Source organism: Conger conger, chromosome 18 (genome assembly GCF_963514075.1).
Source record: "Conger conger chromosome 18, fConCon1.1, whole genome shotgun sequence".
Taxonomy (NCBI): domain Eukaryota; kingdom Metazoa; phylum Chordata; class Actinopteri; order Anguilliformes; family Congridae; genus Conger; species Conger conger.
The window spans coordinates 30,724,261-30,738,778 of NC_083777.1; the positions used below are offsets into that span (position 1 = coordinate 30,724,261).

A 14,518-nucleotide genomic window follows, 5' to 3' on the forward strand; every position below is an offset into this window, starting at 1 on the left:
CCAGCAGGCTAACAATTAATGTCTTTGCCAGTGAAATTTAATGACCCAAAGATTAAAAAGTAGATTTTGGACAGGGCGGTCCGCTCCAATGCCAAGCCGAGTTTAAACAGAGGGCAGTGAAGCCACATTTTATACGTGCCACTAAACGGAAAAAACAGCCCATAATATGAACCACACACTGCCTGAGGAGTTCTCCCAGAGTCCGGCCTCACCACAGATGAGCGGTCCAAGACCAAACCACACACATCTCTGGAACTGCAGTCAACCAAACCCGCCACCATGTGCTTCAGAGATCACACGTTTCTGAGTGCTATTAAAACACAACTGCACACAAAACTACTCTACACATATATACACACACCGCCGCGAGGGAGAAAAGGCACGAGGCATCACTAAAACCTTCAGGCAAAAAAAGCCTTGGTGGACACGCTGCTGTAATGCTGTCTGTGACCACAGGATGGCAGCGGCTAATAAGGGATGATGAATGAGAAATCGAGGTTAAACATGGACAGATTCAGAGCTATCCCGTTTCTCCTTGGCGGTTGTGTAGCCGGGAAAACAGCCAGACTCTGGTCTCTCAGTAACGGGATGGAAAAAGCGTTGGGACTGCTGTGGACAGGGGGGTGTTCTACAAAGCAGGATCACTGAGTTAGGTGGGTAACTGCACTGAGTAAAAAAAACCCCAAAAAAACTCTGCTATGAGTGCAGTTATCCTGCTAACTCAGTAATCGTACTTTGTGGGTTTTACTCAGTGCAGTTATCCTGCTAACTCAGTAATCCTGCTTTGTGGGGTTTACTCAGTGCAGTTATCCAGCTAACTCAGTAATCCTGCTTTGTGGGTTTCACTCAGCGCAGTTATCCAGCTAACTCAGTAATCCTGCTTTGTGGGTTTTACACAGCACAGTTATCCAGCTAACTCAGAAATCCTGCTTTGTGGGTTTCACTCAGCGCAGTTATCCAGCTAACTCAGTAATCCTGCTTTGTGGGTTTTACTCAGTGCAGTTATCCAGCTAACTCAGTAATCCTGCTTTGTGGGTTTTACTCAGTGCAGTTATCCAGCTAACTCAGTAATCCTGCTTTGTGGGTTTTACTCAGTGCAGTTATCCAGCTAACTCTGTAATCCTGCCTGTTCTGACCTCAGCGTAACCAACTGATCCAAGGACTCTACTTCCCCTTAAACAGTCATATGAATACAATCACAACAACGCTGTACTTCTGCAAGACTGGCTAATGAGACAACAGCCACAGGTCATAAAAGAGTGAAAGAGAGCGTGCTTGGAGCTGGGCAGAGAAGGTCACCAATATAAAAATAATTAATGAACAACGTAAACTGCAAGGCACTGAACAGACATGAGGACTAGCATGGAAATTACAGCAGAAATCTGTTTGGTTATGACACCACAGTGGAATGACAAACACTGCTGACCAACACTGAAACGTATGGGCAACGAACAGTGCAGTAATCTTAATATTGATATACGGGTATACGGATGCTAGCAGCGATACCATCAGGCACCCAGCTCCTGCCAAATGACTGAAGCACAGCCATGTGTGTGTGTGTGTGTGTGTGTGTGTGTGTGTGAGTGAGATTATGTGTGTATGAGCATGTGTGTAAGCTGTGTGTGTGTGTGTGTGTGTCAGCCATGTGTGTGTGTGTGTGTGTGTGTGCGTGTGTCAGGAGCGTGTGTGTGTGTGTATATATATATATGTGTGTGTGTGTGTGTGTGTGTGTGTGTGTGAGAGAATGTGTGTGAGTGTGTGTATATGTGCGTGTATATGTGTGTGTGTGTGTATATGTGTGAGTGTGTGTATATGTGTGTGTGTGAGTGTGTGTATATGTGTGTGTATATGTGTGTGTGTGTGAGTGTGTGTGTGTGTGTGTGTGTGAGTGTGTGAGTGTGTGTGAGTGTGTGTGTGTGTGTGTGAGTGTATTTGTGTGTGTGTGTGTGAGTGTGTGTGTGTGTGTGAGTGTATGTGTGTGAGTGTGTGTGTGTGTGTGTGAGTGTGTGTGTGTGTGTGAGTGTATGTGTGTGAGTGTGTGTGTGTGTCTCACCTTTCTCCTGATGCCCGGGGACTTGGTTGGCGTGGGGGCGGAGCCAGCACAGACCCCGCCCTCCTCTGCGCTGCTCTCCTCGCTGCTGTGAGCGTAACCGTGGGAGACCGCGGGACAGCGAATCAGGGAGCGGCGGTACGAGCTCCCGCAGCGGCCCACAGACAGGGGGGGGCGCCCAGAGACCGGAGGGGGGGAGTGGATCTCCCAGCCCCAAGCCTGCGGAAATGCAGAGAAACTACATTACCCATCTACCCATGTGAGATCACACAGAAAAACTACATATACCCCTCATCAGCACGCTCTGACTGAAACTGAACACACACACACCTACAGTAACAACCTCAAACACACACACACACACACACACACACACACACTCATTCTCACACACACACACACACCTACAGTAACAACCTCAAACACACACACACACACACACACACACACACACCTACAGTAACAAACAAACACACACTCACTCACACACACACACACACACACCTGCAGCACTGACACACACACCTACAGTAACAACCTCAAACACACACATACGGAAACAAAAACATCACATTTCACACTAAAATAAAATTAAAAGTAATCTTTGCGTGCAGCAGCAGGTAGTCATTCACCAAACTTATGATAATTACATTTTTCATTTTGATTCACATCACCCACATAAATTCACTACAATATCAAAGCACAGCAGGATCTAAATCAGCTTCATCTAAGAATCAGCCAGCTAGACTTCTGGGCTGATTAAGCCTTTTTTAGCCGCTGATCTCACAGAAATATGTTCTCATTTCTTCTTTAATGATATCATTTTGAAGGCATCGTGTATTGGAGTAAAATGACACTCCAGGGGTGCATGGGCAGCCTGCAGCAGAGCGGGGAGTTGAGTGGGGGGAGTTGAGCGGGGGGAGTTGAGCGGGGGGAGTTGAGCGGGGAGTTGAGCGGGGAGTTGACTGAGGGCGCATGGGCAGCCTGCAGCAGAGCGGGGAGTTGAGCGGGGGGAGTTGAGCGGGGGGAGTTGAGCGGGGGGAGTTGAGCGGGGGGAGTTGAGCGGGGGGAGTTGAGAGCGGGGAGAGTTGAGCGGGGGGAGTTGAGCGGGGGGAGTTGAGAGCGGGGGGAGTTGAGCGGGGGGAGTTGAGCGGGGAGAGTTGAGCGGGGAGTTGACTGAGGGCGCTCGGCGTTGCTCGCTGTGCTTTCCCCGGCCGAGAACGCGCTGGCGCTGACATCGTTCGAAAGCGCAAAAGCACATAATCTGATATTTTAGGCTATTCCAAAAAATTATAATAATCTGCACCAAAAAAAAAAAACGCCCATATCCGAACGGCTGAATTCCACACGACGGCGTTGTGTTTACGCGCGGCAGCAGAGGGAAGCAAGTGGAGACACCCGTGACAGGAACTCAACATTTACATCCCATCACCGCTCAGAGGAACAGCCATGCCTCATCACCCTGTCTGTGGAACATCCTCCTGTACTAACCCCCCCTCCCCACAGAGAGCCATCACCCAGAGCTTCACCACGCCTGGCCATGCCGGGGTGAGCACAGGCTGGACCTGAGGGGCGGCCTGAAGCCTCCTGGTTTAAGGGACATGACTGGGACCCGGAAAGGTTGGCGGTTCAATCCGTGGGGGAACCGGGCAGAGGTTAGGGCAGATATGGAGAGTGTGAGAGTGAGAGAGAGAGAGAGAGAGAGAGAGAGGGACTCACCTCAGGGTCTGCTCCGAGCTCTGCCCCGGTGGGCGGGGCCTTGCGGGATGTGGGCGGGGCCCAGCGCAGGTGGGCGGGGTCCACCTCGTGCGCACGAGGCCTCTCCCTCAGCCTCTCCATGTGCGTCCGGATCAGTCCGTCCCTCCGAACGAGCACCAGCCTGTGGACAACAGCCAATCAGAGCCAGCGTACCAGCGCCCGCTCACACACTGCTGCACACAACAGCCAATCAGAGCCAGCGTACCAGCGCCCGCTCACACACTGCTGCACACAACAGCCAATCAGAGCCAGCGTACCAGCGCCCGCTCACACACTGCTGCACACAACAGCCAATCAGAGCTAGTTTACCTCCGCTCCATGTAGAGCTGTAGCAGGGTTAGGGGACAGGGTTTAGGGGTCAGGGGTCAGGGGTCGTGTGCTGTACTGACCTCCCCTCCTGTGTGTGGACCATATCGAGCTGCAGCAGGGTTTAGGGTTTAGGGTTTAGGGGTTAGCGGTTAGGGGTTAGGGGTCAGGGGTCGTGTGCTGTACTGACCTCCCCTCCTGTGAGTGGACCATGTCGAGCTGCAGCAGGGTTTAGGGGTTAGGGGTTAGGGGTTAGGGGTTAGGGGTTAGCGGTTAGGGGTTAGCGGTCAGGGGTCAGGGGTCAGGGTTAGGGTGCTGTACTGACCTCCCCTCCTGTGAGTGGACCATGTCGAGCCGCAGCAGGGTTTAGGAGTTAGTGGTTAGGGGTTAGGGGTCAGGGGTCGTGTGCTGTACTGACCTCCCCTCCTGTGAGTGCACCATGTCGAGCTGCAGCAGGGTTTAGGGTTTAGGGTTTAGGGGTTAGGGGTTAGCGGTCAGGGGTCAGGGGTCAGGGTTAGGGTGCTGTACTGACCTCCCCTCCTGTGAGTGCACCATGTCGAGCTGCAGCAGGGTGGAGGTGATGTCGTGGGGGCACATTCCCGTGGCCCGGCTGATGGCCTGGATGCTGACGCTCTTCCTGGCACACCTGTGCAGGTACTCCAGCACCACGCTCCTCCAGTAGGCCCAGTACGACAGCCGGCCCAAACCCGAGAGGGGCTTCTCTGGGGAGCCCGCCTGGCCCTCCCGCCTGGAGAGCAGGTAACCTGGACACAAAACACACACACATTACAAACCACACTCGTAATAAACTACATACACATCACAAACCACACACGTAATAAACTACACACACATTACAAACCAGACACACTAAAAACTACACACACATTACAAACCAGACACACTAAAAACTACACACACATTACAAACCAGACACACTAAAAACTACACACACATTACAAACCAGACACACTAAAAACTACACACACACACACACACACACATTACAACTCACACACACTAAAAACTACACACACATTACAACCCACACACACTATAAACTACATACACATCACTAACCACACTCATTAAAACCCACACACATCACACACCACACACATAATATATCACACACACACACACACACACACACACACACACACACACACACACACACACACATAATAAATCAACCGATGTGTGTCTCAGGCCTGTACACTGAGGATAAACCAGGCCTTGCTTAAATCTCAGGCTGCAAACCCAAGCGTATTCGTGCCAACAGCTTCAGGTGCTTTCGTTGTGCAGTTTCTGACATGCGGCACCTTCTGTTTGTAATTAGTAACGGTTTGAAAATGCACATGCCCTCAGAGGTACTTACTGAAGTCGATGAGAAACCGGCCGTACCCCTGCCTTTGGTACTGCGGCATGACCATGATGCAGGAGACGTTGTACTTCTGCTGGCAAAGTTTCTCCTGAGGGGGGGGGAGACAGTGTGTCAAACGCACTGAGGATGCATGTCCACAGCGCCCCCTACTGCTCTCCGCGGCAAGGTGCCTCTCAGTCACGCACACACTCAATGGTGATGCTATTCGGTTTTTTTTTTGTAGTTACTAACCAAGTGTCACCTCTTAGATTAACGTTATTATAATCCCTATCGATCATTACATTACATTACAAGGCATTTAGCAGATGCTCTTATCCAGAGCGACGTACAATGAAGTGCAGATTGAACACAGGAAGAAGTGTGAAGAGGACCCGAGAGGACAGTACGGTTCCGATCAATCAATCAATTAATCAATAAATCAATAAATCAATCAATCAATCAATCAATCAATCAAAACAATCGATCAGTGACGAGAGCGGGGGGGGGGGAACAGCCTGCACCTTGGAGAAGTACCCCACGAGGTGGCAGCCCTGGTCGTCGTTTCTGGTCAGGATGTAGAAGAGGAAGGGGTCCACGTCGTAGTGCAGGGTCTTGTGGTCCAGGAAGAGCTTCGCCAACAGGCACAGGTTCTGGCAGAATACTTTACTGGCGTTCCCGTCCACCTGAACGGCATGAGGACAAGCTTACCAACGTTACGTGTTTCATGCTAGAATCCCTTCTGTGTGTTAAGTTATTAACATTTCTCTTTTGTTCTTCTCAACATTTTATTTTTGTTCATCCGTCAATTTATCAACATGTCTTCATGTGTGTTATCAACATTTCTGCATGTTTGGCTATTAAAAAAAGGTATGAACATTTCAGTTTGTTTGTGTATTAATAAGATAACATTAACGTTTGTGTGGTTGTTTAAAATGTATAAACATTACTGCGTTTGGGCATTAATTCATCAACATTTACAAGTGTTTGGGTGTTAATTGCTCATATATTTTCCTGTGTTGAGCAGGTACTTGTATAAGCAGGGTTTTGTGCCAAATCAAAGACAAAATCAAAGATAAAAGCACAGGTCAAAGGTCAGAGGTCAGACGGGAGGAATCGAGCGGGGAAACGGCAGTTGGCCGCACGCGAGCCGAACTGACCTCAAACACGGAGAGGTCGTCCTTGCGGTAGATCTCATTGGCCGGGGGGTGAAACCAGCCACACTTCTTGGAGTGACTGTGCAGAATGTTCCGGCTCCTGATGTACTTCAGGCAGAACTCGCACAGGAAGAGCCTTTCCAATCTGGAGGGACGGCGAGGTGTTGGCGAGGTGTTAGCTCAGCGTTTCTAACTGATCTCAGGCCAGACCGGGGTCAGTTATGTAATGGCTTTGAATTCAAATACTTTACTTTCCCCTCATAGAGCTTGTCTGGAGTATTGGAGCCTATGATACAGTCTCAAAAAGGGCAAAACCCGCCTTCTGGTGCTCTTGGTTGGCTCAACTGCACCGGGCAAGATAAATAGATAAAAAGCTGACACTTTTCGACTTACAGTTGATTTGACTAAGCAGGGGACAGGCCCCCCCAGAAGGGCCTTGCTCAAGTGCCCAACAGCTGTGCAGATCTTATCATGGCCACAACGGGGCTTGAAATGAATCAAAACAAACACAGGAAAGAATTTGAATTCAAAACAATCCTCTACTTCACCCAGGCCTGTCTCCTGCACAGCCCAGTCAGTTTGCAGCCGCTCTGGCACATGAAACGTTGCGCCTCCATCGGCGGGAACAACCAGGAGCAGCGACTCCTCACTGAAACGCGCTCAACGTTAACGCCACATGACTGAAACGCGCTCAACGTTAACGCCACGTGACCGAAACGCGCTCAACGTTAACGTCACGTGACCGAAACGCGCTCACGTTAACGCCACGTGACCGAAACGCGCTCAGCGTTAACGCCACGTGACCGAAACGCGGTCAACGTTAACGCCACGTGACCGAAACGCGGTCAACGTTAACGCCACGTGACCGAAACGCGGTCAACGTTTACTCCACGTGACCGAAACGCGCTCAACGTTTACTCCACGTGACCGAAACGCGGTCAACGTTAACTCCACGTGACCGAAACGCGCTCAACGTTAACGCCACATGACTGAAATGCGCTCAACGTTAACGCCACATGACTGAAACGCGCTCAACGTTAACGCCACGTGACCGAAACGCGGTCAACGTTAACGCCACGTGACCGAAACGCGGTCAACGTTAACGCCACGTAACCGAAACGCGCTCAACGTTAACTCCACGTGACCGAAACGCGGTCAACGTTAACTCCACGTGACCAAAACGCGCTCAACGTTAATGCCACATGACTGAAACGCGCTCAACGTTAACGCCGCATGACTGAAACGCGCTCAACGTTAACGCCACGTGACCGAAACGCGCTCAACGTTAACGCCACTTGACCGAAACGCGCTCAACGTTAACGCCACGTGACTGAAACGCGCTCAACGTTAACGCCACGTGACTGAAACGCGCTCAACGTTAACGCCACGTGACTGAAACGCGGTCAACGTTAACGCCACGTGACCGAAACGCGCTCAACGTTAACGCCACGTGACTGAAACGCGCTCAGCGTTAACGCCACTTGACCGAAACGCGCTCAACGTTAACGCCACTTGACCGAAACGCGGTCAACGTTAACGCCACGTGACCGAAACGCGGTCAACGTTAACGCCACGTGACCGAAACGCGCTCAACGTTTACTCCACGTGAACAAAACGCGCTCAACGTTAACGCCACGTGACCGAAACGCGCTCAACGTTAACGCCACGTGACTGAAACGCGCTCAGCGTTAACGCCACGTGACCGAAACGCGCTCAACGTTTACTCCACGTGAACGAAACGCGCTCAACGTTAACGCCACGTGACTGAAACGCGCTCAGCGTTAACGCCACGTGACTGAAACGCGCTCAACGTTTACTCCACGTGAACGAAACGTGCTCAACGTTAACGCCACGTGACCGAAACGCGCTCAACGTTAACGCCACGTGACCGAAACGCGCTCAGCGTTAACGCCACGTGACCGAAACGCGGTGCGGGCGCGGTGCTCACCGTGAGTACTCCGGGGGGTAAGGGGAGGAGTACCACGTCTGGATCTCGTGCTTCCCCATCTCGATCACCGCCGGACGCCGCCCGGAATCTCCACCGCTCACACAGCCCATCTTCTACAGACATAAACAACAACAACAACACACAGCAGAGTCAGGATATACTGACGCAGACACGGGCAGGCAAAAGGGTTTATGGTGGAAACCGGCACAATTAAAAAAACGCCAATACTGTAAGATGAGCGTTTACACAGTATACACGAGAGCTATTTCAGTCAGTGATGAGCTCCCAAGAATGCTGGTTTAGACTGATCTGAGGGTGTGGGTAGGCTAGTGAAGTCAGACCTTGACTTATCGAAGGATGCATGTAGAGTAAAGTCAGACCTTAGACGGATCTAAGGATGCGTGTAGACTAGTGAAGTCAGGCCCAAGACTAATCTAAGGATGTAAATAAATTAAAGTCAGGTCTAAGACTGATCTGAGGATATACGAGTTAAGTCAGACTCTAAAATAAAAACAATTACAACAATATTTATAAAGCACTTTCCTCATACTGAAAGCGCTTACAGTGTTGGGGGGCGGGGGGGACTCGTCTCAACCACCACCAATGTGCAGCACCCACCTGGGCGACGCAACGGCGGCCATTTTGTGCCAGAGGGCTCACCTGCGTGCACAGCTGCTGAGTTTGCCTGAACATCTCCACATCTTCAGGCGTCACTCCGTCCTGCGCGACGCTCCTCAGCGCCCCGCTCTCCGGCTTCGGCTCGGCCTCGTCCCCTGCACCGTTCACACAAAGACATCCCACAATGCAGTGCGGCAGCGCGACCGGCTGAGCAAACAGTGGACATAAAAGACGACTCGCAGAGACAATCGCTCTCTGACACCAAGCGCATAAAACCCTGCGAATGCGGTCAACAAATAAAAAAAACAATATTTAAAAATTAAATACGAGCTGAGGTGTAAATTCCAGCAGGACTCCCGGATGCCGACCGCCATGCGAAACCGTAAACATCCCCGACCGACTCCGCTGAGAATATATATGTGAGAATAAAGTACACAGAGAGCGTTTAAAAGCGATCCCTCAGTGACTGAATGAGCCGCGTGTGTGAGAGAGAACTGGAGCCAAAGGGGCCGTATCCTTGCGGTGGAATGAATGGAGAACCATCGGGATGAGACGGTATTATCTCTCATCAAAAGCACATCGCTACACGAACGAGGGAATGCCTCGAACAAACCAGCCACGAGGAATATTGATTCATCACTCAATAATGCATGAGCACTCTCCCCATTCCCAGCGTATGAACAGTAATGTGTCCGTAACACAACTATATGTTCTACTTGAACCTCACTGTTACTTCCGTTAACCAAAAGCGAAACGGCCCCCTTTTGATTTCCCACTCAATTCAGAGGAGAGTAGACATCTGACATCCCGAAGCAGCAGAAACGCAGAGCTTAAACTCAAGAAGGCATAATTCTCAGGCAGGAGTAAACAAAAAGCTAATTAAGAGTCAGATTACTGTGCAAGTCGTTAGCTAAACGACCGAGTCAGTCACCGTGTAACAGGAACGTTTTCACCGCTCGTTCTGACCAGTGTCTTGTCATTAAAGCGCAAACTGAAACGGGAGGCTCGTGACCAGACCTGGGTCATCGTTTTGGATTCAAATACTTTTCTCCGCACCTCTGAATTTGCCCGGTGCAACTGAGCCAACCGAGAGGACGAGGAGTCAAGGTCTGAACCTTTTGAGGGCGTCCCAAAGGTTCCAGTACACCAGACAAGCTCAGTAAAGCGAAATATTTGAATGCTGACCACAACCAGACCGCTCCTATGAGCAGACCCGATCAGTGCTGTGCATTATGGGATATCAGGGCGCACAAGTCCTTTAATATTCATGGTCCTTTCGTTTCAACCTAACACTGTGAGACACTAAAAACCCCAAACCACCAGCTGGATCAGAGTTACGTCAATATCAGCATCGATATTCCCATCCATATTTTTTAGGAACATGAAAGGTACCCGACATCACATCTCCTCATTAAGACTGAGCATAAATAACCCCACTGGCCTGGAGAGACAAACGGCCCGTCTTCACACGTGGCAATTAATCATAACTCTGCTTCCAAACCCAGAGAGTCACTCAACCCATAAATCCACACTTGTCAGCTGTCAGAAACACCCTTTTGAAACTGAAAGTGGATTAAAGAGGAAAGCTTTGAGGAGGAGGGGAAAAAAAAAAACAAAAAAAACATTCAAAAGTGATTCATTAGAGTTGGGTGCAAAATCAATGAAGCAGGCTTGGCGGGCGGCAGCGGAGATCTGGCACGGCCAGCGAGCCAAGGCTAGAAAGCAGAAACAGAGTGTGGAATGGGCAGGACACGCCATCAGACCTGGGTCAACTACCGAACTGTTCTGGATTCAAATACTTGTCTATGCTTGACTGTGCTTGACCGGTGTATTGGAACCTCTGAACTGAAATACTCTGAAAAAGTGCCTTCTGGTCCTCTGGGCTGGCTCAATTGCACCAGGCAAGTTCAGTCGAGCGCAGAAAAGTATTTGACTCCAAACCGAGGTCGGCAGGGGAGCGTGCATGCGTGCGTGGAATGTGTGTGTGTGTGTGAGAGAGAGAGAGAGAGAGAGAGAGAGTGTGTGTGTGTGTGTGTGAGAGAGAGAGTGTGTGTGTGTGAGAGAGAGTGTGTGTGTGTGTGTGTGTGTGTGTGAGAGAGTGTGTGTGTGTGTGTGAGAGAGTGTGTGTGTGTGTGTGTGAGAGAGTGTGTGTGTGTGTGTGTGTGTGTGTGTGTGTGTGTGTGTGTGAGAGAGAGTGTGTGTGTGTGTGTGTGTGTGTGTGTGAGAGAGAGTGTGTGTGTGTGTGAGAGAGAGAGTGTGTGTGTGTGTGTGTGTGTGTGTGTGTGAGAGAGAGAGTGTGTGTGTGTGTGTGTGTGTGTGTGTGTGTGAGAGAGAGTGTGTGTGTGTGTGTGTGTGTGTGTGTGTGAGAGAGAGTGTGTGTGTGTGTGTGTGTGTGTGTGTGTGAGTGTGTATGTGTGTGTGTATGAGAGAGTGTGTGTGTGTATGAGAGAGTGTGCGCGTGTAGGAGTGTGTGTGTGTGTGTGTGCGTGCGTGCATGCGTGTGCGTGTAATGGGGGTGCTTGTGGGTTGGGTGAGTCACTGTTAGAGGGTATTCTCAGTGGGAACGCTGTGGGGGGGGGGGGGTGGCAGAGCAGGAGCAGAAAACACTCAGCCCCTCCCCCCTCTGTGGCATTAGCATGCGAGACGGGATCAAATCAAACACTAATCAGAAAAAATTAAACAACCGCACATCTGCTCAGAAAATAATCCAGATGTTCATTACCAGAACCCAAAAAAAAAAAAAAAAGAAGGAATAAACACACACTCGCAGGAGCAGCGAAGGCCCGCACACAGGAGCCCGGGTGGGCTTACCGTGGTCCTGCTCTGGTTTGACCCTGGCGGCGGGGCCCGAGGCGGGGCCGGGGGGGCCCCTCTGGGGGGGCGCGCGGTGCTTCAGCCGGCCGAGGGCCCTCAGCTTCCGCAGCAGCGGCGTGCGCTTGAACCTCGCGGTGCCGCTGAAGGGCCGGCCCCGCGCCAGGGGCCACGCACAGGGGCCCGGCCCGGCCAGGGGCCAGCCCTCGCGGTGCGGGGGCCGGGGCTTGGGGGCCAGGGACAGGTCGGCCGGGCGGCGGCCCCGTTTGGGCGGGGCGTAGCTGGGCAGCCCCTTCCTGCGGGACTGCGTCTGCGTGACGAAGATGTGGGACAGGCCGTCGAACAGGCCCTTCAGCTGGCTGTTACCGGGGAAACCGCCGAAGCACGGCTCACCCGATTGGCTGGAGGCGCCGAACGGGGGGGAGGGGGGCGTGGGGGCGGGGCCGTGGAGCGCGGGGGTAGGAGGGGGAACGGGGCCGAGAGTTTGGGCGGATTCGGCGGCCATTTTGAAGCACCCCGCTCGTTTCAGGAGGCCGCGGCTCTTCGGCCAATAGCGTGCCGGGACGTCGTCCCCTTCGGCCTCGCCCCTCGACCTTCGACCCACCGGCGACGGCGTGAAGAACTTGGACAGCCCGTCGATCAGACCTTTGGTTTTCTTGTTGAAAGCAGGAGCCGGGGAGGAGGGGCACTTTCGGGGGCCGGGGGGCCGTCTGGGGGCGCCGCCCGCCCAGCGGGGGCGGGGCCGGCTCCTCAGGTCATCCGCAGATGCTGATTGGCTATCGGAAGGTGCGGAACACGCTAGAATCTTCTGCCTTCCAGCCGCTGCTACAACCGACCCCTCATTGCTGGCAGGACACCTACAGAGAGACAACAAAAAAAAAACCAAAAAAAAAACCATTACAGTTATTTATTACAGCTATTTATTCAACATTTACACACCACAGGGAGTGCCTAATCTGATACAAACAGCTCCAGCCAAAAGCCTCTCCTTCCCGTTAGGGGATGTTAAACTCAGTCCTGGGGGCCTGCTGTGTACATAATTCAGCCTCCTCACTGAAGTCACTCCTCACACTGTGTAGTTTCACAGAACAGGGGGCCAGACTTCCAGCACTCGCGACCCCAGCCATCTCACCCGTCAGAGTGGAACGGAATCAGACGGAAGGGAGAGCCTCGGTAACCTCGTGAGAAAGCGTTTGTCACCCAGAGCATTAGAGGAAATTGAAGCATTAGGGCTGACTGATTAAAAGCCCGGTGACGTGAGTCTTTATTCTTCACGGCAAGCGGGGCTCTTCCTGACACGGCGCGGCCTAAAGAGGATGCAGTGATCCTTCAGTCGACATTAAGTGTCCAATTAAGAACAATTAACAGCCCATTAGCAGGCAGGGGTGGTAATTACGGGGGGGGAACGAACACCAGCACACCCGGGACCGCGTTTTAAAACCTGTGCTTCATGTCGACCCCCTGTCTGCATGGCCTGCGTCTCACTGGAGAAGAGGCAGACACGCTCACGGCAGGAACCCGGGTTCTGCAGGTTCGGTTCGGCAGGTTCATAAAGGAACCGCTCAAAAAGACCTCTACTGAAGGAGAGCGGAGCCCCTTCAGCCCGTTAATGTGCAATCAGAACGTTCCCAACTGAACATTCTAACGCTGAGAGAGAGGGAGAGGGAGGGAGAGAGAGGGAGAGAGAGGGAGAGAGAGGGAGAGAGAGGGAGAGAGAGGGAGAGGGGGAGAGGGGGAGAGAGAGGGAGAGGGGGAGAGGGGGAGAGAGAGAGAGGGAGAGAGGGAGAGGGTGAGGGAGAGAGGGAGAGAGAGGGAGAGAGAGGGAGAGAGAGGGAGAGGGGGAGAGGGGGAGAGAGAGGGAGAGAGAGGGAGAGGGGGAGAGGGGGAGAGAGAGGGAGAGGGGGAGAGGGGGAGAGAGAGGGAGAATAAAAAACCTGCACAGATCCACAGCCCCAGGAGCAGCCCGTGAGCCGCGGTCACTGAGAGGACCAGAGAGCAGTGAGTCCCGTATTGGAGCTGGACCAGGCTCTCCACAGCGTGAGGGGGGGGGATGCCCGCGGCTGCAGACAGGCGCCCCACCGCAGGCACATCTCACCCCTCTGAAACCCGCCGTATTAAAGATCCCTTTTAATTAGACCTCGAGGTAAAAACCGCCTCGCCTGTCGATAAGCGGCCAAAATGAATTCCACAAAGCGGGCCCTGAAAACCGCGCTGCTACGCCAAAACATCCTCCCGATGAATCCGCATCAAACGCGCTCCAGGCGTGTGCTGGTGCATGACTGGGACCCGCAAGGTCAGTGGTTCTAATCCCAGTGTAGCCACAATAAGATCCGCACAGCCGTTGGGCCCTTGAGCAAGGCCCTTAACCCTGCATTGCTCCAGGGGAGGATTATCTCCTGCTTAGTCTAATCAATGGTACGTCACACTGGATGAGAGCGTCTGCCAAAGACCATTAATGTAGTAAGGTAGTGTAGTGTAGTGTAGTGTAGTGTAATGTAGTGTAATGTAAT

General features: G+C 52.2%; 1 protein-coding gene across 2 annotated transcripts in view; it reads right to left on the bottom strand.

The window, feature by feature from the left end:
* LOC133118027 (histone acetyltransferase KAT6B-like) overlaps positions 1–14,518 on the bottom strand; it is a 44,235-nt gene that overhangs the window by 5,460 nt on the left and 24,257 nt on the right. For both annotated transcript variants that reach the window (XM_061227631.1, XM_061227632.1), the window contains 9 exons: positions 12,009–12,865; positions 9,240–9,352; positions 8,580–8,692; positions 6,635–6,776; positions 5,999–6,160; positions 5,493–5,586; positions 4,647–4,878; positions 3,770–3,929; positions 2,054–2,269 (listed from right to left, as the gene is read on the bottom strand). In XM_061227631.1, coding sequence (XP_061083615.1) covers positions 2,054–2,269; positions 3,770–3,929; positions 4,647–4,878; positions 5,493–5,586; positions 5,999–6,160; positions 6,635–6,776; positions 8,580–8,692; positions 9,240–9,352; positions 12,009–12,865 — 2,089 coding nt within the window. The remainder of the gene's footprint in view (positions 1–2,053; positions 2,270–3,769; positions 3,930–4,646; positions 4,879–5,492; positions 5,587–5,998; positions 6,161–6,634; positions 6,777–8,579; positions 8,693–9,239; positions 9,353–12,008; positions 12,866–14,518) is intronic.